This window comes from Oenanthe melanoleuca, chromosome 2 (assembly GCF_029582105.1).
Source record: "Oenanthe melanoleuca isolate GR-GAL-2019-014 chromosome 2, OMel1.0, whole genome shotgun sequence".
NCBI classification, from domain to species: Eukaryota; Metazoa; Chordata; class Aves; order Passeriformes; family Muscicapidae; genus Oenanthe; species Oenanthe melanoleuca.
In genome coordinates this window covers 14,993,613-15,020,868 of record NC_079335.1, presented here as the reverse complement: position 1 = coordinate 15,020,868, position 27,256 = coordinate 14,993,613, and the positions used below count along the sequence as shown (strand labels likewise).

Sequence of the window (27,256 nt, the reverse complement as noted above, 5' to 3'; positions counted from 1 at the left end):
CAGCCTTTATAGTACCCAAACAGGCACAAGAATGCTGCAGAGGAACTTTTTATACGGGCATGTACTGACAGAAGAAGGGGTGACAGCTCCAAACTGGAAGTGCATCAGTTTAAATAAGATATTAGGAAGAAATTCTTTACTAGGAGCACAGTGAGGCACTGGAACAGGTTGCCCAGAGAAATTGTGGATGTTCCCCCAGAGATAACCAGTCCCTGGTTGTGTTCAAGGCCAGACTGGATGGGGCTCTGAGCAACCTGGTCTACTGGAAGCTGTTCCAGCCCACGGCAGGAGGGCTGGAACTAGATGAGCTCTAAGGCCCCCTCCAACTCAAATCATTCTGTGATTCACATATGACAAAGCATTAGGCTGAGTGGTATAGGACAACTCTTACCATACTGGATGTCTATAACCATTGAAGAAAACAACTGCTGATAACCTCTCATTATTCTGGGGGGTAGTAGATAGTGCAGTAATTTCTTCCTTTTCCTCCCCCACACCCCCAGGTGCACTGAAATAAAATCAACAAACTTAACGATGGTGCATATCAGTCCATGCATTTTCAGAAATTTGTTTTCTTATATGTCTGTCTAGATCTAAAACCATGAAACTATCAAAATCAGAGGACTAAATTTAAAAAAAAAATTGTACAGTCTGAATCTTTTTAATGTCTGAATAGAAGAGGAGGTAGATCTGTGCCAATGAGCTCCAGAGCAAAGGGCCATGCTGATCAGGAAACACCTCAAAGGGAGCATACACAATATGAAGCAACCATAAGAACTGCTGAGCACTGCAATATGTCTTTATTCATGGCTGCATAAATACCCTTCTCCCTTGGGACATGCCATCTGAAATCCTTACCTGAACGCAGACATTTCTGTCCTTTCTTTGAGGGACACTATTCTCTTTTAACACACACCAGGAAATGGGGTCACGCTCCCTTTTACACAATAGCCTAATGGCTTGAACACTTGCTCAGGAAACAGGAAAAGTAGGTTCCTTTCCTTGCTCTGTCAGGGGGGATCCAAGCCTGGTTCTTCACCTTTGCTGGGCATGTCCTACGCCTTAGCTACAGGCTGCTATGTGGAAGACAGCACTCTCCAACCGTCCTGTTGAAGCTGTCCCACTTAGTCATAAAAAAATTGGGGGTTAGAAAAGAGACTGCCTGCTCTCTACTTGCCAGCAACTATCTCCAGACTTGAACATACACATTAAAGAGTCATTAGATCAAACAGAGAAAGAGACTTAATCATACAGGAGCAAAGGCAATAGCTTTCAGCATCATAGCTGTTAACTTAGTCACATGAATTTTACTTTAAGTCTTTAGATCCAGTATAAAGGCTACTGCTTTAGGTACGTCCACAAAGTCTTACACAGGCTCAACTATCCAGCAAGACAAAGTTGCCTATAGAAATTGATCAATTAACTAAATGTGGGGAAAAAGTAATGGGGGGCACATCAGCAGAAGATCCATTGAACTCACTTCAAATATTATTTTGATAAGACCTATAAAGCTGATTAACACATTCCCTGGGAATTCAGAGATGTGATAGTGAATGCTTTCTGAAATCTATACTGGCAAGAAAGTTAATCTCCCAGAAACAGCTCAGTGATTTTACCCAATCCTATGGAATTTATTAGAACTCAATGAACCAAAATCCTTTGAAGAGAAAAATGGGAACAGAGTACAGGAGATTTTCAACAGAAAATAACAATTTAAAAAAAAAACAAAGGAATCTTTTTGGATTAAGTATTCATATCAAGTAAAAATCTGCAAAACAGGAATGCTAGAATTATTGGATTATTTACACAGTTCCCAGACAAATCCTCTTTAGGTATTACAAAACACACTCCCAATATCTAAATACCTGTACATGAAGCCAAATGTATATCCCCAGTTTTGCTGATTACACCCCCTAAAAGCTAAATTTAGGATTGGGAGGGTGTTTTTTGGCTGTGGGTGAGGTTTAACTTCCCTTCCGTGATGCAAGTCCAAAAATGCATTTGATTTCTTTTTCCAAGTCCTCAGCAAATGGACCACATCCCTAGACCACTACAGATAGGACAGGAGATACTGTATTTTCCTGCACTCAGACATCTTCCCATTGTTTTTTGTTTGTCTTCTTTTATGAATGCAAAGTATGGGGCTCCATGGCATCCCTCTCTACTACAAATCTTCATATATCATCATCTCCAATTGACTACTGTGAGCCAGATCAAAGTCAGTCATCTCCATCCTCTGGTTTCTGTGCCCAGTTTTGTGGCTTGAGACCATAAACCTATCAATAACTTCCAGCCCAACTACAACAGAACAGTTTGCTAAGTGCAAGGGGTCAATAAATCAGATCCTAAGCCCAGTTCATTACTATTTCAAGTTAATTACAAAGGGATTATTTGCACTTAGCCCAGTACCTATACAAAATAATAGTGTTAAAATGAATCAAGTATTCAGGTTCAATTCCCTCTCATGTTATATAGTTTGACTGAACCAGTTTTAACTGGAGCACCAGTCAGTAGGATCCCTTGTTCTTGTTGTGGTGGGAAATGCCACCTATTCAGATATAGGAGAAAAAGCCTCCAAAATGGGTAGAGGAGCAATATAAACATGTGCGGGTGCAAAGGGGATTTTCAAATGTTCTTTTACTTTGTTTATGAATCTCACAAAGCTGCTATGAATCAGGAGTGGGGGAGGAGAAAGTATAAAGTATTAATCAGTTACTTATCTTCTGACATGTTCTGGATCAACATCTGGTGTGTGTGCAACTGATGAAGTATGGCATTTGCCACAAAAGCTTAGTTAATCTTCTGTTCCCAAACTGACCAGGGAAAACTAGCACCCTTAAAAATTAAGTTTCTAGATCTGGGGTTTGGTTTTTTTCTTTCAAATAAACAGCCGACATTGTATAGGCTGTCTGTTCTATTTTGGAAAATGTTTTTTGTCTGAGAGAAGACTGATCTTAAGTAGATTATCTATGGGCTGTTTCCTACCGCTTTTTGTCTCCTCTGCAGTATCTTACTGCCAGAGTTTAGTAGACAAGTATAGTCTAGGTTCAGCTGTTTTATTTCTCATTCTATCAGTTCAAACTGAGATAGCTCACACATCTGTTTTATTTCTGAGAGCACTGCAAAGGAAAAGCGTCCAGCTCATTCTAATCAAGCATAAACTTTCCTATAAATAACTAAGGACCTAACGAAACAATTGTTTGGAGGAAATGAAAGTGTGTTTAGAAACTCAAATTCCTCTATACTGTATGTCTGAGCTGTTCCAGTTTGAATGTCTTCCTGACAGCATGGATCAGTTGCTCTAAGATGCTGTCCCTGGAGTCAGCAAACTGAAACTATAGCAGGAAATCCAGGTATTAACATCATACTATGTGCTAATTATAAATCATCATTTCACAATCTGACATTATTCACTTCTAACCTCTTTTACCTACATCACATATTTGCTTTCTAATCAGAGTTTGACAGGAGAGAGTGTCTGACAGGAGACAGGATCTTTTAGTAAGACAGCAGTTCAAAGATTGCAGCTTTTATGCATAGTAACGACCTTAGTTTGATTTGCTGTTCCACACAGAAATTGTAAGGTTTCTTTAAAAAGAGGAAAAGTTTAAATCATTTGAAAAGCTTCAAGTTCCTGACTTGTTTTCTGGTTTTGGTTTCTTCCTTGAAGTTTGATGTTAACCATCTCAACCTGACTTGCAAAATTTCTATCCTATTGCTACGGTTTCTACAAGCATAATTAAATATTTTCACCTTTGTACCTTTTTATTTTAACATAAGTTGGGAGTTTTATCAGGTGATCACTACAATTTTTCTATGTGTGCAGTCACATGATAATGAATGGACATTTGAGCATGTACTGTATGCAAACTTCATTACTTCATTCAATTTTTCTTAAAATCTGAATTTTTATGTCATATAAATACTGAAATATCCTACTGTATCTCTCAGCTTAATCTAAAGGGTTTTTTTTAAAGCACCATCAATTTTTTAAAACTAATTAAATATTAGCTGATAAGAAACTAATAGAGAGTCCATGAAAAACTTTGAGTTCACTCTTTCATGGTAAAAGTAAGATTTTTTTTTTCCCAGCAGTATCTACAGTTTTTTTCCTACTCCAACTAGATGAGAATGACTGAGGCAACAGTCCTTTTCTTACAGGCTTACTAACGTGAAGGACAGCATGGATTACTGTTACTTTTGAAATGTTTTAAATACCCATTGTGTATCCTATTTTTCTGGCACTAGAAAACTTCAGAGCTGCCAAGACTTGCCATTTATTTTATCTTAATAAAGAATCAATAAGCCAAATCTTGACTCCCAGCAGATGATAATTTAGGATTACATTTTTAATTTCCAGCTGCTGTCTTTTGTCTATCTGGTTGTTATTTTTCATTATTATTTGCTCTTTTCTTTCCATGACAGTAAATCCTTCAAATATGATTACCAATTCAGCCATTTGCCTGTTTGCTGAATAAGATCTCTTGCTATTGATTACCATAACGACTAAATCCTACACAGAAATGTCACTGGTCAAAAAGCCAAGCCCTCCTCTACTGTACAAGATGCTCTGCAGGAAGCCTGGCTAAAACAGACCAGAATGGTTCTAGAGGCTCAGGCAGGTTGTATGAGACACAGTAATCACGCAGGCAGGAAAGGCTTTGCAAGATGTGGCTCTGCAGCTGAGCAGGCAGCGGGCAGAAGCGGGGGCTGGGAGCATACAAACCTGCACATCGTAAGTCCCATTTAATAAGACAGGCCTCTGGGAGTTGATGTCCTGCAGTACCCCTGACAGCACAGTGCGGTTGACTTTCTGGAAGTCTTTGGAGTGGCTGAATTGCACCATGTTGTGGAGAGCCAGAATTTTAGTGTCGAGCTCGGCATCCTGCCTGGTGCGGTTGTGCAGTCCTAGGTGGTACTTGCGGAAGTGTTTGATGAGATCTGTGGGGTCGTTCCCGTAGTAACCGTACCCACAGATGTTGCATTTGAAGTCCTGAAGCTCTGGAGACAGAGGCGCTGTATCTGGATTATCATTTACCAACAAATCTGCTTTTGATTTGTTCAGCCTTAAACCCCCATCTGAAGGCACTTGTGGGTTTTTTGAGGCCATGGGGACCGGGCTTGAGCCTTGGCCATCAGTTTGACCACTTTGCACTTGCACTGTTTCATCTGAAGCTTTTGGCGACATCTGATGCTCCTCATTTGTCTCCGCTGCATCTCCTGACGGGGTACAGACCACATCTTGGGTGTCATCTGCATCTGATTTTTGAGGAGACTTCAAGGGCTCACAGATTCCCCCAACAGCTGGAGATGAGAAAGCCAGCATATTTCTGTCTGTCACCTCATCATGAGGGAAGGATGGAACATTTCCTCCCTTATTGTGGCTTTCATAATTGAAGCCAGTCTTTTCACTCAGCACTGAGCTTTTCAAGTCCTTTTTAACACTGGAAGATGGCTCTTGGACATGCATGCAAAGTTCCTCCTTGTTACTTAACTCTGCCGCATCACTCTGGTCAGTGTTTTCTTGCATCTGCTCTGCAGAAAATTCTTTTTTCCTTCCAGACTCTTCACTTTCAGTACCTGTAGACTCAAGGGTCTGTACCTCACCTTCACTAGCAACGTTTCTTAGAGGGGGATTCTTTTTCCGGACCATATCTACCACAGAAAAAGAAATAAGAAAGGAAAAAAAAAAAAAAAAAAAAAAAAAAGAAAAAAAAACCTATAGAATTATTCAAGATATACAAGATATGTAATAGATTACAAACCTGACACTTTTAAAAGCATTCTGAACTATATGAATACTTTGAGTGCATTAACTTATCAGAAAATTTTTGTTGAACGGATTTTTAAACTGTGCAGAAAACTTTTAAAAAATTAGCACACTGAGACTAAACTTAACTAAAAAGAGAACTATAAAAAAACTACAAAAACACTTCCATGAGAGTCAGTGAATTGCAGGTTTCATTATTTTTTGGGATGATAATGGTGTGGCAGGAAGAATTTTAAATGAATGCTAATTTTAAAATAATTTTAGAAAACTAAGGGGAAAAATAAAGTTCTGAAGTCTAATGTTCGAACACAGTACAACTACATATAATGTAGCTTTGCATAAATACACCTAAAAGACATAATCTTAAGAAGAACTTAAACAAGTTATTAGAAAGAAAACAGATTTAGTAGAGTAAGTACTTGAGGTTTCAGAGAAAGTATTTTCCTAAGCAGGTATCAGTTTCTCTATAGCAAAAGTTCCCCCTCCTACTGCCCATAAACTTCAAACAGGATTATACGGATATTCTAAAGTCTGGCCCCACAGTCCATTATTCATGTAATTAGTTCTATTTGCCAAACAAAGAAAAACTAACTTTATTAGGAAGCCCATTGTCAATAAAACTTTACAGGCCTGGATCCAGACATTTGACATCACTGTGCGGCTGAGCCAGGATCTGCCCTGAAAACACCTGGAATCCACATGGATCTAATCAGCCAAACCTTCCTCTGTTCAGTCCTCCTTGCAGACATAGCCACTGCTGCTAAATCTGCAAGCACACTTCCAGAATCCATTTTTAATCCATCTTTTAAGAAAGCTGAGACAGGACAGCAATAAGGACCAGAGAGAAAGGGGGTCTGCCACTGATGGTTAGTTGCTTTCTAATGGGGGAGATTATGGGAGGACATAATCACACTATGCAGGTACTCAGTCAAATTTCTCATCCAGTTCACCTTCCCCACCCTATTTAAGAGAATATATATATATGAAACTCCTCTGCTTTCTCAACTGTGTGGTTCTGGATTTGATATTCAGCACCAGCTGGTTTGATGCATTTGTGTTCACATGCTAGCTATGGGCAGAAGACAGATGTGCCCCAACATTTCTATGCTCTTAATCTTTGCCAATGCTGTATACAAGGATGGATGTTTCTCTTTGCCAAATTGTGTGTGGTCTGGTAGCAGCAGCCTGCAGTGCCACACATGAGATGTGAGCTCCAGACTCGAGTCTGAGCCGCCATTCTCAGGCCAGCCCTGGCCGGGCCCTGCAGAGGCACTGGAGATGCACACTGCTCTGCCAAGGCAGGACCTCCTGGTGACTCTGGGAGAGCACTGATGTGCTCCAAATGGTGCATCCAGACCTCTGAAAGCCACGGATGACCTTCTCAAAACGGTACTTTGAGAAGCAAAGCTGGGGACAGAGGTTAAATATAAAAGAAAAGGCATCTGTATATCCTCTTATTTCCATCTGCTCCACATGAAAGGGCACTACATGCTCTGTTGATAAAAGCAGACAACTTCTTAGGGGAAATGTTCAGCTTGTGTCTTGGGCTGTCTCTGTTGTCTTTGTGGTTGAGCAGATCCACAGGCAGCATGGGCTACAGCAAGGCGGCTTCACACGGAATGCCAGCTCGTGTTACAGACATTTTGACACTCCGTGTGGTCTTAATAGGTTTCTTAAATGCCTACTGCAATTCCTTACTGTAGAAGACATATGCTTGGGAACCAAATGCCTTCTCTTTGATATCAACTACACCTACCAGGAGATGCATGAACTAAACTGGAGTTTGTTCTTCCCCAATAACTTCTGAACCATCAAGTCGCTCAGAACTCAGAGAAATATTTTCTGCTGTGGTAAGAGAACTATCACAATATGGATTGAGCCTACTAAAACAACAAGCACACATATGCAATTCCAGGTATGAAGATAATCGTCAGCCTTTCATCATTGCTGTGTGAGAATCCATGAATGCTCTTGGTTAACAAACACTAAAAATATCTGTGAGCATCTCTGCTAGGTGTTCAGCTAAGTATGTATTTTTCTCCTGGTTACATGTCCCAAATAATTTTTAAAATAAATCCCTTCCGTTTAAATGCAATTCGTGGCAGAGGACAGAGAAAGAAGGCCTGACTGTGCAGTGAAGAAAAATCAGAAATTGAGAAAGTAAACATCGTGACTGTTACCTCAGTCAAAATTAAACAAGACTAAATGCAATGTTCTAAAATGTTTCTGTTACAGATATTTTTGGCAGATAAGGAAGGCTTAAAGATTTGCTATCTTCTTGACAACTGACAGAAGAGAGTCAGAGAAAAGGACAGAAAAAAGTCCATTTAAAGAAAAGAGAAATCTGGACTGTATACAGGCTAACTGGACAGCAGATCTAGCTACTTTAGTTCTAATTTTCCCAATACATTTGTGAGTCTGGGTTGTTAATGGAGGGGAAAAAAGAAAACTGTATCTGCCTAATGGAGCTTTTTCATGCAGTATTCTACACTTGGAGAAAGAAAGGAAAGAAGAAAGAAGATAACATTGACTTCCTTAAGTTGAATTTAAAAGTATTTTCCCTGCTTTTTTCTTTTAGCTTTTGAAAAATCATCTGTCATTTATTTGCTTGATATCCACTCAAGGGGACGGTAAGAAAAGACACAGAGATTTTTTTGTTGCTGAAATTCCACCACTATCATTTTTCAGAGACATATTATGTAAATAAAACTACATTTGCAATACTCCTAAATTGAAGAAACCATCCCCTAGCAAGTCATAAGTTAGATACAGAAAGAATATAGCCACTCTGAAATTATTATCTCTAAGACAAATAACAGATTGCACAATGTTTTATTGTGTGCCAAGAACGTTTTCGGTTAACAATTTCACTTGAAAAAATAGATCACATACTTGTAAAATCATACCCAGCATTGACTTCATAAGGCATGTGGCTTTAGAGTGCTTTTTACAATTATTAATTCTATTAGTCAACTAGCAGGCGGGCTAATGCAATTGTCTTAGAAGATGCACGGAAGACACAGAAGACATTTTGAGAGCTGATCTGTATATCTGCAAAACAAAACAAAAAAAAAGGTTTTCCTTCCTAAATTATGCATTCAAAAATGGTGTTTACTTAAAAACATTATTATACCTATTGTACATTCCCATGCATCTATTACTGGGCACTATACAAATAGAGTCTGCTGTTCTCTATTTCCCTCAAACCTGAGAAATCCCATAGCTCTTCTCTCCTCAGACACACGTGCTCTGGCACACACACGCACTCACACAAAAAGACAAAAAAAAAAAAACCTCAGAGATAATGTTTACCAAACACAAAGTCTAAAACAAGTTTAAAGTAACTGTTGAAAATGAGCTGTAAAAAGAAAGTGTCTTAAAAATTCACACGCATCATCATGGGACTGGCCTAATGGGATAGTTAATGGCATCTAAATAACTCCATCAGCAGTTGTAAGTTAACCTCTGCTGGCTGCCTTCTGTTCCACTTCAAACAAAATTAGTGGTGTTACTTTCATTGTTAGCAGGCAACTTCCCACATCTCTGCAATGCCATCACAATAGTAAGCACATTTGTTGGGTACTAGTAAAGAAGTCAGGTGAAGAACAGGCTTTGGGACTGAACTACCTTTTCATCACTGAAAATAGTGATCTGCCGAAAATAAAATAATTACTAAGACTGATATGAATGAAAGGACTTCTCGAGTTGAGGGAATTTTGGATAAGGCCCAGGTTGCAGCTATACATACTTTCCCTCAAAAACAGCCAAGGCTACTCTATGTGGTTCATACATGTGCAAGATACAATTTTCTGTTCAACAGTCACATCAGTTTATCCCTGGAAACAAAAAGTTCTGCTAAAATCAGTTTGCAATTCAGGATAATGAATTACCATGGCGACTACCATAGTTCTTTATAAATAAATAAATAAATAAATAAATAAATAAATAAATAAACAAATTCTGGTAATCAATAGTTTCTTAAGAGTGGTGAAGATAATGGCTAATTACCTGCTGATCACCAGCTCCCCAGCGGGTCACTGTTGTTGCTCATTACTTTTACTGAATGTGATGGCTTGTCATCAAAGCCTATTGCAACAGAATGGCTGTTGCCTGGTGCTTGTGCTGCAGGTTTAGGTCGGATCTTAGTCATATGCTCTTTTTAACAGAATAATCCATCTAGAAATACGTTTGAATTTTATGAAATGCCACTGACTAATCTTTGTACAAGTAGATGCACAAGCAGACGAAGAGCAAACTGAGTCAAGGGTATATGAAGACTGTGATATTATCAGTTAATACGCTGCAGCAACAAAAAGTTAAATGAAAATACACATTTATATTCAACAGGCTCAAGTAGGACATCTTTGTTAAGGGATAGTAAAATTAATACTTTTACACTCATATATATTACACACCCACACAAAGACATATAATGCACATACGGCGCTTGAACATCAATCATTTTCCCAGAATAATGCAGCAAAAAATCATTAACTCTCAGTGTCTCAGCTTAATATATGTGTAATACTTACCTATCTCACAGGAGTGTTGTGAGGCTTAATTAATTAGTGACTGTAAAGCACTTTGTGATCCTCTAATGAAAGGTGCTACATAGCACAAAGTATTATTAAAATCATTAGGACCACAAAAAAGCCCTGTGGAATTCCAGCCTACACTGTCTGTTGGGGTTGGGAGTGATCTTATTATTAAAAGGAGACCATCAGACTAATTTTCATAATTTTTTCAAGATTTTTTCCCCCTTTGCTGTTGTGATAGAACGTTACTAACTAGAAATTTAATCTTTATCATCTTAATAGCATATACTCATGTAGTTTGTTACTGCAGGGCTAGAGAAGAGAACAGGGCTTTTGGCATTCATCTGGTTTTCCCTTTTAAGAAAAAAAAAAAATTGAGAGACATATTTTGACACCTTCCCACACTCCACTCCAGCAGGACAGCCGATCATGTGAGATCGCAGGATACTTGCTATAGCTGCATGGGAAAATAATGCTGTGGTTTTCATTTCTTTCCTTTTTAGACTTCTTTTTCTTTCACAAAAGAAAAAAAAAAAAAAACAGAAAAAAACAAAACACAAGACACAAAACAAAACCCAGTTTATTACACATAAATAGACTACAAAGACTGTCTGCTGTTCTTCATATAAAAACCCCTAAGTGTTCAAAGCGCCGGCTTCCATCGAGCACATAAAGTCCCAATCAATCCGGAGCCTCCTCCCTGCTCTCCGTACAGCAATGGAGCAGCTGCAAGGCACACGGGCTCCGAAGGCAGAGCGCTCCTGCCCTGAGACCGGGAGCTCTTTTCTGGGAAAGCGTCGCGGCGGCTCCGTCCCCTGGGAGCCACCAGCACCCAGCCCTGCTCGGCAGCCTGTCCCGCCGGGCTGGCCCAGACCTGTGCCCAGCACAACCAGAAAGTTAACAACCTCATTAGTACAGCCCACAATTCAAAGACCTGCCATGTTTTCTAATTTAGGCGTTAAAAAGAAAAGAAAAAAAAAAAAATCTGTAAATAACACTGGAAACTCCAGGTGAAATTGCTGCCCTTGCCGAAAATTAGATTACTTTAGATGCAAACTACCCCAGACTCAGACACAGTGGTAGAGGACTGGCCAAAGCTGCTGCCCTTCTGCCTTCCTTATGGACACTTGCACAATGAACCGACAGAAAGGAGACACGCACAGCTTCACATCCCCGCCATCTCAGGCTGGGACACGCACAGGAGGCAGTCACACACGATGCCTCTCCCACTTCTGCTCATGGTTCTCAGAGCAAGCCTGCCAGCAAACTACCAACACATGGCCCTTCATAACTTCTCTCAGCTGAGAAGGGAAGGAAAGAACAACCCCTTTTGCAAGGAACCCAAGTGTCAAGCCCTAAACCATGGGAGGGATGAAGAAGCTTAATGACAACTGCCTCTTCAACAAGATCACCTCCTTTCTGCTTTGGCACAAGCGTCTTCAGAAGATGTCACAGCTCTAAGCAACTGACAAGTTTATTCCAAAGGAGATTTTAATCTATACATGTTCTTCTGCAAGGCCCTCAAACTGCATGTCTACTCTTCTGCCTGAAATTGCTAAGGTAGAACGTGATTCCATGCTATCAGTAAAATTAGAGAGGATCAGACATTGTAATTGGACAAAATGCATCTTTTTGATATTTTACACTTCACATGCTCCACTGAAATTATGATAGCTTCATCAATCTAAAAAAAGCAAGGAGAAAACCATGCCTTAAATGTTCTATTAGTAGAACAGCATTATAGCAAAACACTGTCGTTTTTTCTCCTCCTCTCCTACCCTTTTGCATTTTCAGGCTCTTCACTTTAGCCCCTGATCACCAATTTGCCAAGGGCTGTTTGCAATTTTTTTCCCCACAAAGTCTACAACAAAGAGACAAGTGAAAAGAGCTGTGGTCTGTTCAAGCTTGCTCCTTCCCATTTACATTTACTTTCCCAACATCGATCGTTCTCAAATCTCTAAAGGTGCACTTTTGGACATCTTAAATCCTGTTCAGCTACAAAGTGCCATCACCTTCAAACAACTCTTATCAGATAAATCTCTTATTAATTCGCATTGAATTAATTCACAATGATCTTTTCTATTGCCTTATGCTTCACAGCACAGCACAGATCAGTAGTCACTCTAGCCACTGGAATAAATCTAACCTTTTCTATGGGTATATAGCAGACACTTGGCCATTTCAAGAGATTTTAGGAGTGGCATTTCAAAATAGATTGTTTAAGCCCACTTCCAGGCACTTATTTCATTTTAAGCTCACTCTTGGGATAATCACACAGACACTTTCAGGAGAAACTGAAGTCAAAAGGTGATGTGTCTAAAGAGGTGGCATGAAGGAGAATTTTATGCTACCCTGCAACCAAAATGAAGAAGTCTAAAACTGCTTTTATTTACAAGTTCCTGAGTACAGCAGGTTGCTGCTCTGCATTTCTTACTGGCCTGCTTTCTTACTTACCTGTCCTCCACTGCCATCCATCCAGGATGGGAGAGCCCAACAAGGCAAGATTCCCTTTGCCCTCGCTCCCAATCAAGTACCTAAAAGCACTCTGTACACGTGACAACTAATTAAAACCCAACAAAGCTTGTAAAACGGGAAAACTAACATCACTGCCATTTTATGCATAAATAAAATTATCTACAGAGAAATGAAAAATTCAAAGTGTTCAAGGTGATGTGCAGGCAGAGCTCTTGGCTAGAAGAACCTGGGTTCTCTAGATGTCCAGGTCCATATCCCTCTCCTGTACGTATTGCAGTGAAGAAAGCATCACCCTAGCACTTGGCAAAAGGCCAAGATCCCATAATTTAATAAGGTACAGAAGGAGCATCTCATGCAAAAATCTAAGTGCTCCAATTCATCATGACAGTTATGGGATAAGCTGACATTTTATTTGTATGCAAATTAGTCTCCAAAACAGCATTAAAAGGCCGCACTTTCAGAGAATATTATGCCTTTGCTTCTCTGCTCTGCATTTATCTAAACTCAGCTTTGTGTATTAAAAGTAGTTTAATTTTTATGTATTGATGCTGGTTTGCATGCTCCCCAACCTACTGTTATTGCACCAGGGAGAGAACCCAGCCTGAGTTGCTTACTGCAATAAAGTAATTGACTTCTGCCAGGACTGACACCTCCTATGAGAGCCCTGCCTGCCATCCTCTCCGAATCTTCTGGTTATTCTAATAATTATCTGTCGTTACACTTTACAGGATGCAGATCATTCCTGATTAGATGAAACCAGAGATCCGCTTAGTCTGGTGTTCTCTTTTGGAGATACCAGATCCTTCAAAGAAGGTTCTACTGCCTTTGGACAGAATCACCTATTTCCATGAAAAATAAATTGCTCCTAATCCTCAGTGCTTAAAACAGTGGCTTAGTTTCTGGAAAGTAAGAGGGTCTGTAGGCCTGAATTATCTCTCAACATTTTACAATTTGTTTTTAAAGAAGTCTTAAATATCCCCACATCCAATGAAAGTGGCCAGTATCTATGTCAACATTACAACGATCCTGGTGTCAGTGATTTCTTGTAGCTACTCTACAATCTAAATCTGAAAATAAAAATTAAAATAATAAAATAAAATAAAATAAAATAAAATAAAATAAAATAAAATAAAATAAAAAAAAATAAAATAAAATAAAATAAAATAAAATAAAATAAAATAAAATAAAATAAAATAAAATAAATTAAAGGAAATATTTTAAGTGTTTTGAGTTTGCTTTTTGCCAGTGGAGTAGAGGTCTCCCACAATCTTGTACTAGCAAGAATCAAAGACCCCTTGGGCTGTGGGCACATATATCATATCCCCACAGTTCATCCTTTAGGGCAAACAACCACTGTCTTGCTAAACTCTTCTAGTAGGTGTGGCAATCTCATATGTTTCAATTTCTTTTCAGCCTGAGTAAACTCAGTGTTCTCTCTAATCCAAATGTCCTTTGAAGACAATAGGAGTTTAGGGTTTGCAAATGACTCAGAACTGAATCTGAGTGTACTGGCAGAGGCAAGCACAGTGCTGCTACCTTGAGATGAAGAGTGAGGAAAGAAGGTGACCTCCTGGCTCCTAGGCAAGAGCAATCAGGTAAGGGTACAAGAAATGACTCATTTGTTCTTTTGCATTAAGGATACAATGGACTGATCCTTTTCCCTTGAAGGTAATGGCAAAAGCCCCACTGGCTCCTAGAGAAGCAAGTCTGAGATGTGCTGTCCCTTTCTGCCAGGCAAGGTCTGTGATACAAGAAAAAGGCATCAGAGTTCCCTCGCCCAAAACCTCAGTCAAATGGAACCATAAATTACTTGGGAGATGAGGAAAAGATGCAAGGGAGATAGAGGATGGTTTTGGCTAGCATTCCAGAAAAGTTCAAATAATTTTGTTTCCAACTAGAGGCAAAATCCTCCCATTTGAAAGGGGGTAGAAATTTCAGAAACTGGGAACTAGGCAAAAGTCTACAACCTAGATCTAAAACAGTAATATTAAATCATCCCCAGAGAGGGCATTACTCTAGACCAGACCAGCCAGACCAGAACCAAGACGAACATGAGTTGGCAAAAATGTCCTTAATTTTTTTTTCTTCTTAAAAAAAATTTGGCAAGGGTTTCCAGACACAAGTTACATAGGTAAGAAAGGGCAACCAAGGGCAACCGGAGTTGAGCCCACATACATCAAAGTAGACTCAGGCTTTGGGTACCTATCCAAACTGAGCCTTCAAAGGTTCTGATGTTGCCCTATTGTTTAGCTTGAATCTTGTCTAAGCTTGTTCAGGAGAACCCACATTCAGAAGTATGGAAGAAGGGAAAAAGAACACACATTTTCCAAAATGTGATTGCAAAACAAAACAAAAAAATGTAAATCTACCTGCTGCAGGGTAATACTGGTAAGCGTGGCTAGCTATTGTTGCTCCATGCTTTTCAATTTCCATATATTAGCATTCATTGCCGACATTATTAAACCCAAAGTTATTTGGATGCTTTGATCAGCAAACTGAACTTTGAGTCTATATATGATGCACCTATATTCACATAAAGTTTACAAAACTATTATATTTCCCTATTTTAACTTTTTTCCCCCCACATGCTGTGAGTTTCCACATATCCCACAGCCATACATTCCAAACACAGACTATTTTATTTAGCAATTTATTCAAGAATTTAGATAAAAAGCAAAGCAATGGAAATTGTTTGGCAATCTCTATATAAACATTTCCTATACATTTGGGTTGAATCATTCAGTGATCGTTCATCTTGACATGCCTGTGACAGATAAAACTTTCATCACCAATATACTCTCTTGACTTAGAGATCAGAATACAGGGGATCCATTACAAAATCTCTTTTACTATTTATGGCTATCACTAAAATTAAAATCACATTAAACATAAGCAAGTCAGAACTTTGGCACTGTTTTTCCACTCAGCACAAATAACCCCACTCTCCATTGTGAATAGGGGAGAAACAACAGCAGTGGCAACCACAACAAAAGAGTGGATTGTGTGTTCCCTACACAAAACAGAAAGCTGTGCCTATTCAAGAAATCTTGGCCATTTGTCAGAAATTATAGAACTGATGTTGGAGGCCAATATTAGCTCCAGCCAAAGCAGTGGTGAATTACCTTGCCTTCCCAATCATCCCTATTAACAAGGAAAGACTCTTGCAGCACATATCATATGGTCCTCATGCAGAGTGAGAAACAGAGCCACTTTCTTTAAAAACTCAAACTAAAATACATTAAATAAAAAAAAAAAAAAGACTAAAGTGAATGCAAATGGATTCACTCTGAGTGGTTTGTCTATTATTTGCCCCTTTTACCTCTTATTTTTCTTTTGAAGCTGAGAAATGAAGTGAAATACTGATGAGAAAGCTAGTTTTACAGCACTTCCACTTTAATAATTTGTTATGAAACAGCTTTAGAACAGAAGCACTTTTAGGATAGCTGTAAGAATTGAGTACACGCATTCACTGAGGAGTATGATTTCTGTTTTACCCATTTCAGTTCTGGTCGGAAAAGGGGGAAGGAGGGTGCAGAATAAGAAGACTCCTTGATACTCTGCTGATGTGGCTTTGCAGCAGCTTCATGACTGCTGGCAACCCTTTAAAACTGGCAAGGGATGCCAGCACCAGCCTGCTGACTCCTGGATGAATATATATAGTGCAAATAATGCTGTTCTTGAATCAGTTTTTCCCAAACTCCCACATAAACTTTCCATGGGAAAATCTCATAATGCCTGCATAAGTGATTTTATGAATCTAGCTTTCAGCTTTTGATAGAAGATTTCTTACGCTACTGGCTTTGATTCTTTACTGCACAAAGGGGTGGTGCCAAAAGCCCTCACATTAGCCTGGACCATACAGACATCAGGAATTTAATTTAAACATCAGTAATCTGCCAGGATCATAAAACACATACAAAAAAAGATTTAATTTTTCTTCCCTGAGAGGTAAATATGTAATTTCAGAAACTCAAGTACAACATAGGTGGCAGCAACTTATAGACAGAAACTAAAACTACCAATGAGAGTAGAAATCTTCAGTCTGCAGAGACGAACAGAAGTGAACAGTTGTTTTATTCCTATTGAATATATACTTTGAAAAAAAGTTGGGCACTATACTTCTTTTCCAGCAATAATGCATCTAAATGTTCCTTAATATATATATATATATATATATAAATATATAACTACCTCTCTAAAGGTTACAGAGAGGTATACAACCACAGATTATGCTCGTATTTCATTCTCAAAAATCCCCTGTTCGCAAACAAGTCTTACCACATTGCTCCTGTGTTCCTCCTCAGAGCTGCCTTCATGCCACCTCACTTTCCAATTCGGTACCTCACTAGTTTTAAGAAATATCGAGGAATGATGTTGAGCTGATTTGTTGCATTGGGATATATCCCACAAAAAGTGAAAGCTTTTGCCCTGTTTTCACTTACAAAGAAAGCAACTATGAAAGCAACTTCTGGGTTCACTGGCATTTTAGAGTCTAAAAAAAGTCCCAAAACTACTTGCAGAGGCTACAACAGCACCTTCTTTGAAGTAATGTTGCAACTTGTGCAAAGGAATTTGGGATGTACCTGAGATCTGAAGGTGTGGGCTACCAATTAACACAGCCAATTAGGTGGAGAAGCTGAGAGTCCAACAGGGATGGGGTGAGATAACCACAACTGAATAAAAGGACTGCCAAATGTGAGCCAGTTGGCTGAGTACAGATCATGTCATTCTGCTCATCTAGCTGCTGCCCATCAATAATCTGTTGCTGTTTGCTCTCCCCATGACAATCAATCCATGCTAGGGCTGCTTCTAATTTTCCAGTCTAGGAATAGCTGCAGAACATCCAAAACCGCTTTTTCAAACAATTCAAGAGATAAATGTTTCATCCACATATCAGCACGCATATTCTTCCCAAAACGGGACTAGTCAAGAGTAAATAATTACTCCTGTAACAGTTTCATCTGATAAACAGCAAGACATAAGGCTGCAAAAGTGATCTCTGTACCATTAACAGTTAGGACAGAATCCAACTTCTAAAATAACTTGATTAACTGATAGAGGACCCAAAAACTGTGACAATACTGTAGAGAGTGTATCACAGTAGATGTAGTAATTTTTTCAGGATTAGTATTAGCTATAAATTTCTTACCCCCTGAAATCTGGTACAACCGGATTTATACAGCAAAGATGCCTTCCTTTGAAGAAGACAGAGATGAAATCAGAGCCAATTAAATTTAAGCATCTCTTAAACAATTCTTTTGTTAAGCAGTATGTATTGAAAGAATAAGAATACATGAGAGAAATTATAAATTATCTTCATAAATTGGCCTTGGCTTCTCTTCTAGTGAGTAATGAGAACAGCCCAAGATCACAGATAAAAGCCTTAACGTCATAAGACATTTGTAACAACCAATGCCTGTACATAACAAGATGAGCATATATATGCATATATGACCTAAAGAACAGAGACTGCAGTAAACCAATGTATTTGTGAAGTACATGGTACTTGGGTCTTCTCCAGCATCAAAATCTACCGATTAAACCAAACATAGACTCAAGTCTCTCCTTTAAAAAAATGACCTTGTTATCACTGAATCCCGTATCATCTTGATAGCCCTTGGCCGATTAATAGAAAAATAATTACTCTTTATGACTCCCAGATCTAAAGAAGCAATTTGATTTCCAGTCCTATTACACTGTTGAAGCTCTGGATCTCCTTTGAGTGTGAAACAAAAATACCCAACACTGCCCATTGCCCTCACGCTTCATTCGCCCACAGCAGAACCTCCACGTCGCTCCCATGTGCCTGCTCACAAGATGGCACGCTTGTCCCAGGTCAGCTCACAAACAAGTCAGTGTTACACTCACGGCATCCAGGATAATTAAAGGTTAGGCTCGGAGGTGGCAGAACACGCTCCCGCACCACCAGCGGGGCTGCAGCTCTGTCTGCCCGTGCTCTGCCGCCTGAAACACCGAGTAGGCACTGACCTGCTGCTTCTCACTTCTGAGCCAGATGTGGGAAACACTGGGGGCCTGGAGCTGCAAACCACACAAGAACAAACGTGGCTCCTTAAGCCCAAGCTGAACTTTACCTACGTAGAACTCTACTGGCCTCTGAGCTGAAGGAGACTTGAGTAATTCATGAGTACACTGTAATCTGGGCAGCATACACACACACTTGATTAGACTCTAAAATTACTGAAAATTACCATCTCCCTTGCGTCTTTCTAACAGCTTGACATATCAATGCCTACTGTCTCATTATGTTTCAATTTGAATCATGACTGTAAATCACTGGAAATACACAAAAAGAATGAGACGTAAAATTTGGAAAAAATTAGAATTCATGAGAGACTGGACATTAGAAATTACATGAAAATATTAAAATCAGCAACAGAAACATCACATAAATCGAGAAATGGCAAGGCTACTGGAGGTAGTGGAATAAAGACCCCATGCTTCACTCATCACAGGTAGAGTTAAAATTTGTTCAGATTTAAAGAAATGTCCTTTTTTCTTTTTTTTGTTTTCTTTAAAGACATACGTGGGTAATAGAAACAATAGGAACACAGGAATATCATTGTAACTGTTGACTTCATTCACTATAAAAGATCCACCAAAACAGAAAAGATGCCACCTTTTATTTTAACTACAGAAGGAGTTTTATTTCAACTGCATAAAGTCAGGGATTTTTGTTTCCGTGGCACATTGAATTGTACACACAGGCCCTTGAAGTTAACCTATGTTCTTTATACAAGTAACCAGCTGCTTATCATCTTCTGCAGATCCCTGAATTTTGCTCTGAATTCACAACATCACAAGAAAATTTGATCTCTGAACCCAACAAAAATGAAATACATCTTAGGCTGTACTGGAACTGGTATGTCACCACTGTAACAGAGTTTCAAAAAGTGAGGAAGTGTCAATGGTTTAGGCAACAAGATGGGCAAAAGGAAGACCATGTGCAAGCTCACACTGCCACAGCAATGCTGTGCAAGCTGGAAAGAGTGAAGCCACATAAAAGCATCAGGAACATCTCACTGCCAGTTAAACTGCTTCCTGTAATTATAAATATACAAAGGTTAAAGTAAGAAAATTATTACAATTCACTGATAGAAAATGAATTCTCAAATACTCAAAAGATTCATCAACAAGAGTGTATCAGCATAAGATACTGTGGCAACACTCAGCATTTCTGAAGCAGACAGCCTGGCACTGTATTTGCTTTGCTACACGAGAAAAATCCAACATCAGATCGTGGGTGCATCCCAACTGCGGGATACTCTTCTGCAGCTCCCAGCTCCAATTGCTCACCCTGGCAACATCCTGACTACGCGTCAGAAAATCTGGTTTGGCACCATCCTCCCAAGCGTTTTGGACTCCATCAGTGACACTCAGGCGAACAGACAAAACGCAACATGCGCCATCCAGCAGATGAGAATTGCAGAGTCTGGTCTGCAGGAGACAATCAACAACTGCCCAGCACTGGCTTATGCTTCCTACAAGCACTCCACCTTTCATCAATACTGAGGAAAACACTTTTTGCTCTAGTTTATAAAGACATTTTTTCATTACTATTTTCTTTTTCCTAAAGTAGAATAGCAGAAGATTAAAATAGAAGAGGCAGACCTATGGTTAGGCAAGCAAACATGGCCTCATAATTTCCTTTGTGTCCATAGAAAATCAACATTATACACTAATCACTCCCACTCCACAAAAGCCATATCACAGCTATGTTTACACTGTTTTTGTAACACTCATCAAGAAGTGAGCCCAGCCTTGAGGCCAAATGACAAAGCAAAGACTGAAACTCTTCTACGATATTCTCAAGTCACTTCTTTCAATTTGAACTAGTCCATCAGGATCCAAAAGTCTCATTTCAAACAGCTGCATCACAGATGAGCTAACAAGACAAATACTCGAGTGTTTATACAGAAAATACTAAGGAAACTGAACAATAACAAAAGTTTTATGGTATCTTCAATCTAGAGAAGTACAGAGATATACAGAAAACTACTGAAAATTGTATTGAAAGAGGAAATGAAAACTAGTAGGGAAGAGTGCAAGCTCTGTGAAATAACAACCCCTCACACTTTATTAACAGTGGTTGAAGAAAAAAATAAAGAAAACAACACAATAGTAGACAACAAATATAAACCAGTCCAAATCATACTTTATGTCTCACGCAAAAATTTGAGCATAAACAGGTAAGTAATGAAGTCACAGATGATACTGCATTAAGAAAACCATTTAAAAATATTCAAGATTATTTTTAACGAAAATTAATGAAGATATGGAAGATGTGGCTCTTCTCTTTAAGAACATCTGAAGTGCAGTTCATTTAGACTAGAAACACAATTGCTAGCAGCAGGTAAACATTAGGGAGGGAAAAGCTTCGGATCCAGTTGGCATAAGAACAAATAGACTAGCCATGATTAACTTTGGGCTGAAAATGAGAAGGAAGGGTTTTAACTGACAAAGCAGTGAGGCTATGAAACATCCTTCCACCAGACGCTGTCAAGGCAAAAAAACTCTACCTAATTTTAGGATAAAGGTGGGTCACTTCATAAAAAGGATTACATACTGTGGTTGATGTTCAAAGAGCTACTCATTGCTCACAATTCCCACAGAACTTTAGGACAACATACACAAATCCGTATTTCAGGCTATGCACAGCCCTACCACTATTCCTTAAGAAAATACATGCCAAGGGCACTGTTTCCTCAAGATCAGTTGTGGTGAAAGTTACTTTTTGTCCCTATCATTTTTGTTGAAATATTTTTATTTTCATAGTGACCTTCTGAATTCTCTTTAAGGCCAACAGCTTTAGAAACACACTATCTCCTGCATTCAAACTAAATACAAGTTATGTGTTACTTACTTGGGCAGCAGGAATTAACTGTAACTTTTCACTTTTTTGTGAAAAAAGCCATCCTTTCTATCTACTGTCTTACCAGTTACTTGTATGCCTGACTCTGCCATATTTCAAGCAGGCATTGCACATTCTTTTTGTATCTTGAAGGCAGTTTAGTAATTAAAAATGCAGTGAGAAAGCAAATCTCAAGCCCTCTACATAGGTTTCACAAAAGACATACCCTGAGTTGCAAACACTGCTTTGGCCAGAAGAATCTAACAGAGCAACATTTAAAAGTGGGGGAAAAACTATGGGTAAAGTTATTTTTATATTTTATATTTTTAAGGCTAAATTGTGCCTAAGTCTGAGTAGGACAGCAGTCTACAGACAGTCTGTAGAGATCTGACAGAGACTGAAAGATCAAGTTCAGGCATTTTGAGACTACACCTTGCTGGTCATCAAAAAAAAGTTTGTTTTTTTTGGGGGGGGGGGGTTGTTATTTTTTTTTTTTTTTTAAACACAAAACATTAAAATTCTGCATGTTACATTTTTCAAATGAATTTAATGTCTTTGGATGGAACTAAGCAGGTAATGGGTAATACCTGCTGCTCTCTCTACTAAAGAAAATAAATCTTTTGCTCCAATTCAATGGGGAAAGAATACTACCTGTCTCCCTGCTCCTTCTTGAAGCTACCACATCTCTCTAGATTGTTGCAACACCCCTGTTCTCACATAATCCACAATTCCAAAACAGACATGGCTACACAGAGAAGCCTGATGTGGTCAAACTGACCAATGCAACTCTTAGAATTCCTAAAAAGCTTTTTATGGGGTTCATTTGGGCCTGACCAACCTTCAGATATTATTTTGGTTTGGCTGCATAAACACCAGGTCATTTGTTTCAAGTTACTTATTCTTCCACACTAGCACAATACATTACTATTGCTTTTTTTTTTCTTTCTACTGCACTGAAATGCATTTAAACATGTATGTATGTATTTACTTATTTATTTATGGTACACACTGTCTGCTAGAACCAGGGCTCTTGGAAAATCCTCCATTTGGCAGTTCTTTCCAGCATTTTGTTTTTACCTGACATAACACGAAGGTCTTTTTCCCCTTTAATTGTAGTGACATTTTTGCTTCTGCTTGTGACAAAACAAAAAAGACTTGAGATTTCCACCACTAAGCACACAGAGGAGAGGGTAACCCTAACAAAGTTAAAAGGAAAACTTGGTTACATTTCTCATCAGGAGCAGAGCTGTCACCAAGTCAAGGAGAGGGTGCCACGGGCAGATCCACGATCCAGACTCCAAATGTGCCATTTTATGATGGGCTTAAGCCCTACAGGACCTGAAGGGACAGTGCCCAGCCCTTCACCACGGTCTGTGGGCCCAGGCTCTGCCCTCTCCCTGCACCCACACTGGCCAACAATGCCCAGGGCTGGCAGGGGACTGTCACACTGAGCCTTTCAGAGGCAGCTCAGACTAAAGAAGCTCACTTCTCCTCTGGACAGCCCAGCTCCCATCTCCTTCTCTGCCTCTGCAAACTCAACCAGCACTGGAACCAGCATTAGGAACCAGCCAGGAAAGGGTCACACACACCTCCAAAGCCTCCAAACCAAAGCACTACTTACTCCTCACCCAGCAGGATGACAGGGCGGGTGACCACACTGCAGGTCCTGGGGCAGGGGCCACACTCCTGGCCTGGCTGATGGCTTCTGCACACCTGCAGCCCACCTTGCCAGCACACAGGGAACACAAAGCCACCCCTGACAGAGCAGGGGAACAAAAACAGGCCAGGCCTTAAAGGAAGGAATTATTAAAATGTCTTTTTTTAAAGAAGAGAGAGAGGGGGGAAAAGAAGATTTCAGGAGAAAATAATCTTTATCTGGCAGAAAATAGAAGTGCTGTCTTCATAAAAGTAAATTCATTATTGCAAGCAAACTGATTCATTAAGTAACATGCAGAGGAGGATTATAATGCCCTCCTTGTCATTAAAATGCTTTGAAATTATACTTCTGTCAGCTACACTAATGATACTCAGATTTTATATTACACAGCAGAAGCTCTGCCCTGTCTAGAATTTGGTGCGCTGTGTTACACAGGAATTCACATTAGAAAAGCAGTTATTAGTTCACACTGACTATAAACATGTTTAAAATGCACTAAAAACCAGCCATACCATACAGAAAACAGATGGAAGGGTGATGAACCGGACCATGCAAAGAGGTAAATTCCTCCTCTACCCAGGAACCTCCTTTGCTAAGCAAGAATCCTATCTTTGGCATATTTTTCTACCAAATAAAAAAACTGTTTGAATGCTCAAACTCTAAATCAATTTTTTGTTTCCTTATGTCCAGATATGAACACTAAAGAAGAACACTATTAGAAATAAACTATAGATTTATATTTACCTTTTTACCAGTAGAAAGGAGTTTTATTTCAGTGAAACTAGGGTTTGGTATATTTTGATGACTTTATGTAAACCCTTATTAAGTATAGCAAATTTCAGGCTCTAAAACCCAGCGGAATTGGCACAATCAAATTTCTACGTGATTTATCAGCTTCACTGTCACAGTAACTAACTTGGTGCATTTCTCTGCTCAGTTCTCTCTGTAGCTGTCAGGAGAAGTCACTCCATCAAACAGAAATGTAACACTATTTTTATTGCTTATCTCTTTTGCCTTGGGTTACATCAGTAAGTCATCTCCCTCTGTCAACTTGACAAAAGTCTTTTTGGTGTTGACCTTAAAAGGACACAGCTGTGACAACTTTGGTTTGTGTTGGGTTTTGTCTTTTTTTTTTTGTTTTTTGTTAATAGTTCTCAGCTGAATACTTGTTCTTCATAGTCCAGGATCTTCATCTGGCACTGTTCTATACCCTGTGAGTAGACTAAGCACAAAGCATTGCACACTCAGCCCCACAGTATCTTTGGCCTTTATCACAAGAGCCACTGGAGAAGTCAGAGGTAGATACTATTCCAGCAAAGTCATTATTAATTATAAGAGGTCTTCCAGATTTGATCTTATTTTTTAATTCTCTGTAATTAATTAATATAAACGTACATCCTAATTTCCACAGCCTCTGCTCAAGATATTAAGAACTCCAATCCCTGGACTCAATCCCCCCTGGCATTTTCTCTCGTGTTACATAAGTAACTGTGGCTGACTCTCCAAGTCCCAACACTTGAAGATCAGGATAAAAAATCTGCTCAGGATTTTAGACTAAGGAAGAAAGAATATACTACGAACCACATATTGTGAACTTCTCTTGATACAATACCCCAGAGCTAGGGGATATTTGGAAAATATAAAAATATTTAGGTAATGTGAAAACGGCACTTCTATTTCTGCCATGCACCATCCAATAAATGCAACACATTACTGATTTAAAGAAATACTATGATTTTGTGCCAAATACCTCAGAAAATAAAGAGAAACAAGTAGACAACATATTTTAAACTCATCGTGCAATTTGCACTGATGGTTACTTACATTAATATAGATTTTAACCACAGCAACTTACACATTGCTAGTTTTCATTGTGATTTAAACTGGCAGGCCAAAAATATCCACATACACATACAATGAGGTTTAAAGAAATTATGTATGTTTTCACTGTATTTCTGAAAAGTGAGAACTCAGGAGATAATTTGTAAAATGTAGTTTTATCTAAAGGAGGAGTCCTTCTCTGGATAGTGACTTGTGTACATTGTAGCTATAAGCTCTTAATCAAACAATTAAAAGCTCAACATCATCTTTTGTGTTTATGTATGGTTTTATGTTGATACATAATACAGATTTCATGTTTTGTATTAACTAGATAAGAAAGTTTCTTTATGGTTTATGGAAGCTGGAATTATATTCAGAATCATTAAAAATCTCTTTTTTTGCTTGTCAGTTCAGTGATGCCTGAGGTATGCATGAAGGGGGAAAAAAAGACATTTACAAAACCTGTTTTGCATTAAAAACTAATTTAAACAAAGAATTACACGTGAGTCGTTCACTGTGCATTGTTCATTCAATTGTTTTGGTTTATCACCTCTAGAGGTAACAAAGCTCATTATCACACACTTTATTTTCATCCATAGAATGGAAAAGGAAAATAAGTTTTCTGTTGCCTTTCTTTTTTTTTTGTTTCTGGTAAACTCAGTTTTGAAAGTGACAGTCACTGAGCAGAATGTAAAATGGAAAAAATAGTGCACCAGCATAGGAAGCCTCTGGCAGAAGCCAGTTTGATCACTTCCACAAACTGGTCCTAGGTGTTTAGGTAGCCATTTCCACCAGGATTGTGCGACATTATTTAAAACTTTGGCAGCAACGAGGTAACTAAACACAATCAAATGGTACAGAAAGGGGTGAAGATTTATACATTAACACTGATCACAATCCAAAAGCTCTATTTTAAAAGGTATACATTTAAGTCTATTTTTTTAAAATATAGGTTTCTCTATTTTAAAGAAAAACTCTTCTGTCTTTAAGCGTTAATTATTGCGTACCTTGGTTATTCATATTAGATTAGGAGTCCAGTGACTGTTTTAATATACACTGCAGTAGTTTCATGTAACAACTTTCGGGATAGAAATATGCTTTAATATACTATAAATTAAAAATCAAACCACATACATGATGCTACCAGTTTTGCTCTGCTCCTGCAAGTATCTGCAACATCAGACTATTATGCGTGAGATGATCACAGAAGAGAAAAACCTAACTGGCAGAATTCTCAATGGGCTTAAACCAGAACAAAAAAGTGTACTTAATTTAGGAGCTGAAAGTCTGTCTGTAGTTTGGCACATACAGCACATCATACCATGTAATTTTATAAAAATCAAATAACTTTGCAAATCACTTCAAATATTTCCTTTCTCATTGGTTTTAATCATGTTTTAAAGTAGAGAAAAAAAATTACAGGATGAAATGAAAGCAAAATGTAATGATCTAGGGCTCCTAATTCTCCTGAATGAACATTCCTAAATTTTTGGATCGTGGACCACTGTCAAACTTCAAACATAACAGGGAACCACTATACAGCCTTCACACCAAACTTTTAATTAAAACCCCTAAATGGATGATATGATACTGCAGATCAGTATCATACTGTGATTATATGTGTCTGCACACCACAATCTGGAAACAAATATATTAAAGGATTAATTTTCCAGAAGGGAATGCTAGTCTCTGGGCTTCTTGGCATACTCATTTTATATACTGAGATATTACACAGTATCTGAGCATGCAAAGATCTTAAGACCTCTGTTCTATGGGGTTTTAATAGTGCAAGTGTGATATACCAGTTTAAGATGGTATTTTTTAAATGAAATATCGCAAGTCAATTCCACGGTGATTAAATGAAAAAGAAAATATTTATCCTGGTATCTCCGTTTCAGTATAGACTGTTGGGTTTCAAGGGTTTTGCCCATGCAAAATGACTGGACTTACATCCTCCTTATAATAAAGGACCTACAAAATACGGGCAATGAAGTGATTTCCAAAGATGTCCCTGAAAGGGCCAGCCTATGAACAGCAGAAGTTGTACTCGCTTCAGGCTTACCACTACAGAACGTGGAATAGAATTCTGGAATCTATGTACACATACATATACATATACATATACATAT

General features: G+C 38.7%; 1 protein-coding gene across 1 annotated transcript in view; it reads right to left on the bottom strand.

The window, feature by feature from the left end:
• The window catches only part of TRPS1 (transcriptional repressor GATA binding 1), a 207,235-nt gene that overhangs the window by 159,698 nt on the left and 20,281 nt on the right, over positions 1 to 27,256 (bottom strand). The window contains 2 exon segments of the mRNA XM_056485069.1: positions 4,727 to 5,655; positions 8,663 to 8,821. Coding sequence (XP_056341044.1) covers positions 4,727 to 5,655; positions 8,663 to 8,699 — 966 coding nt within the window. The 5' untranslated portion in view covers positions 8,700 to 8,821.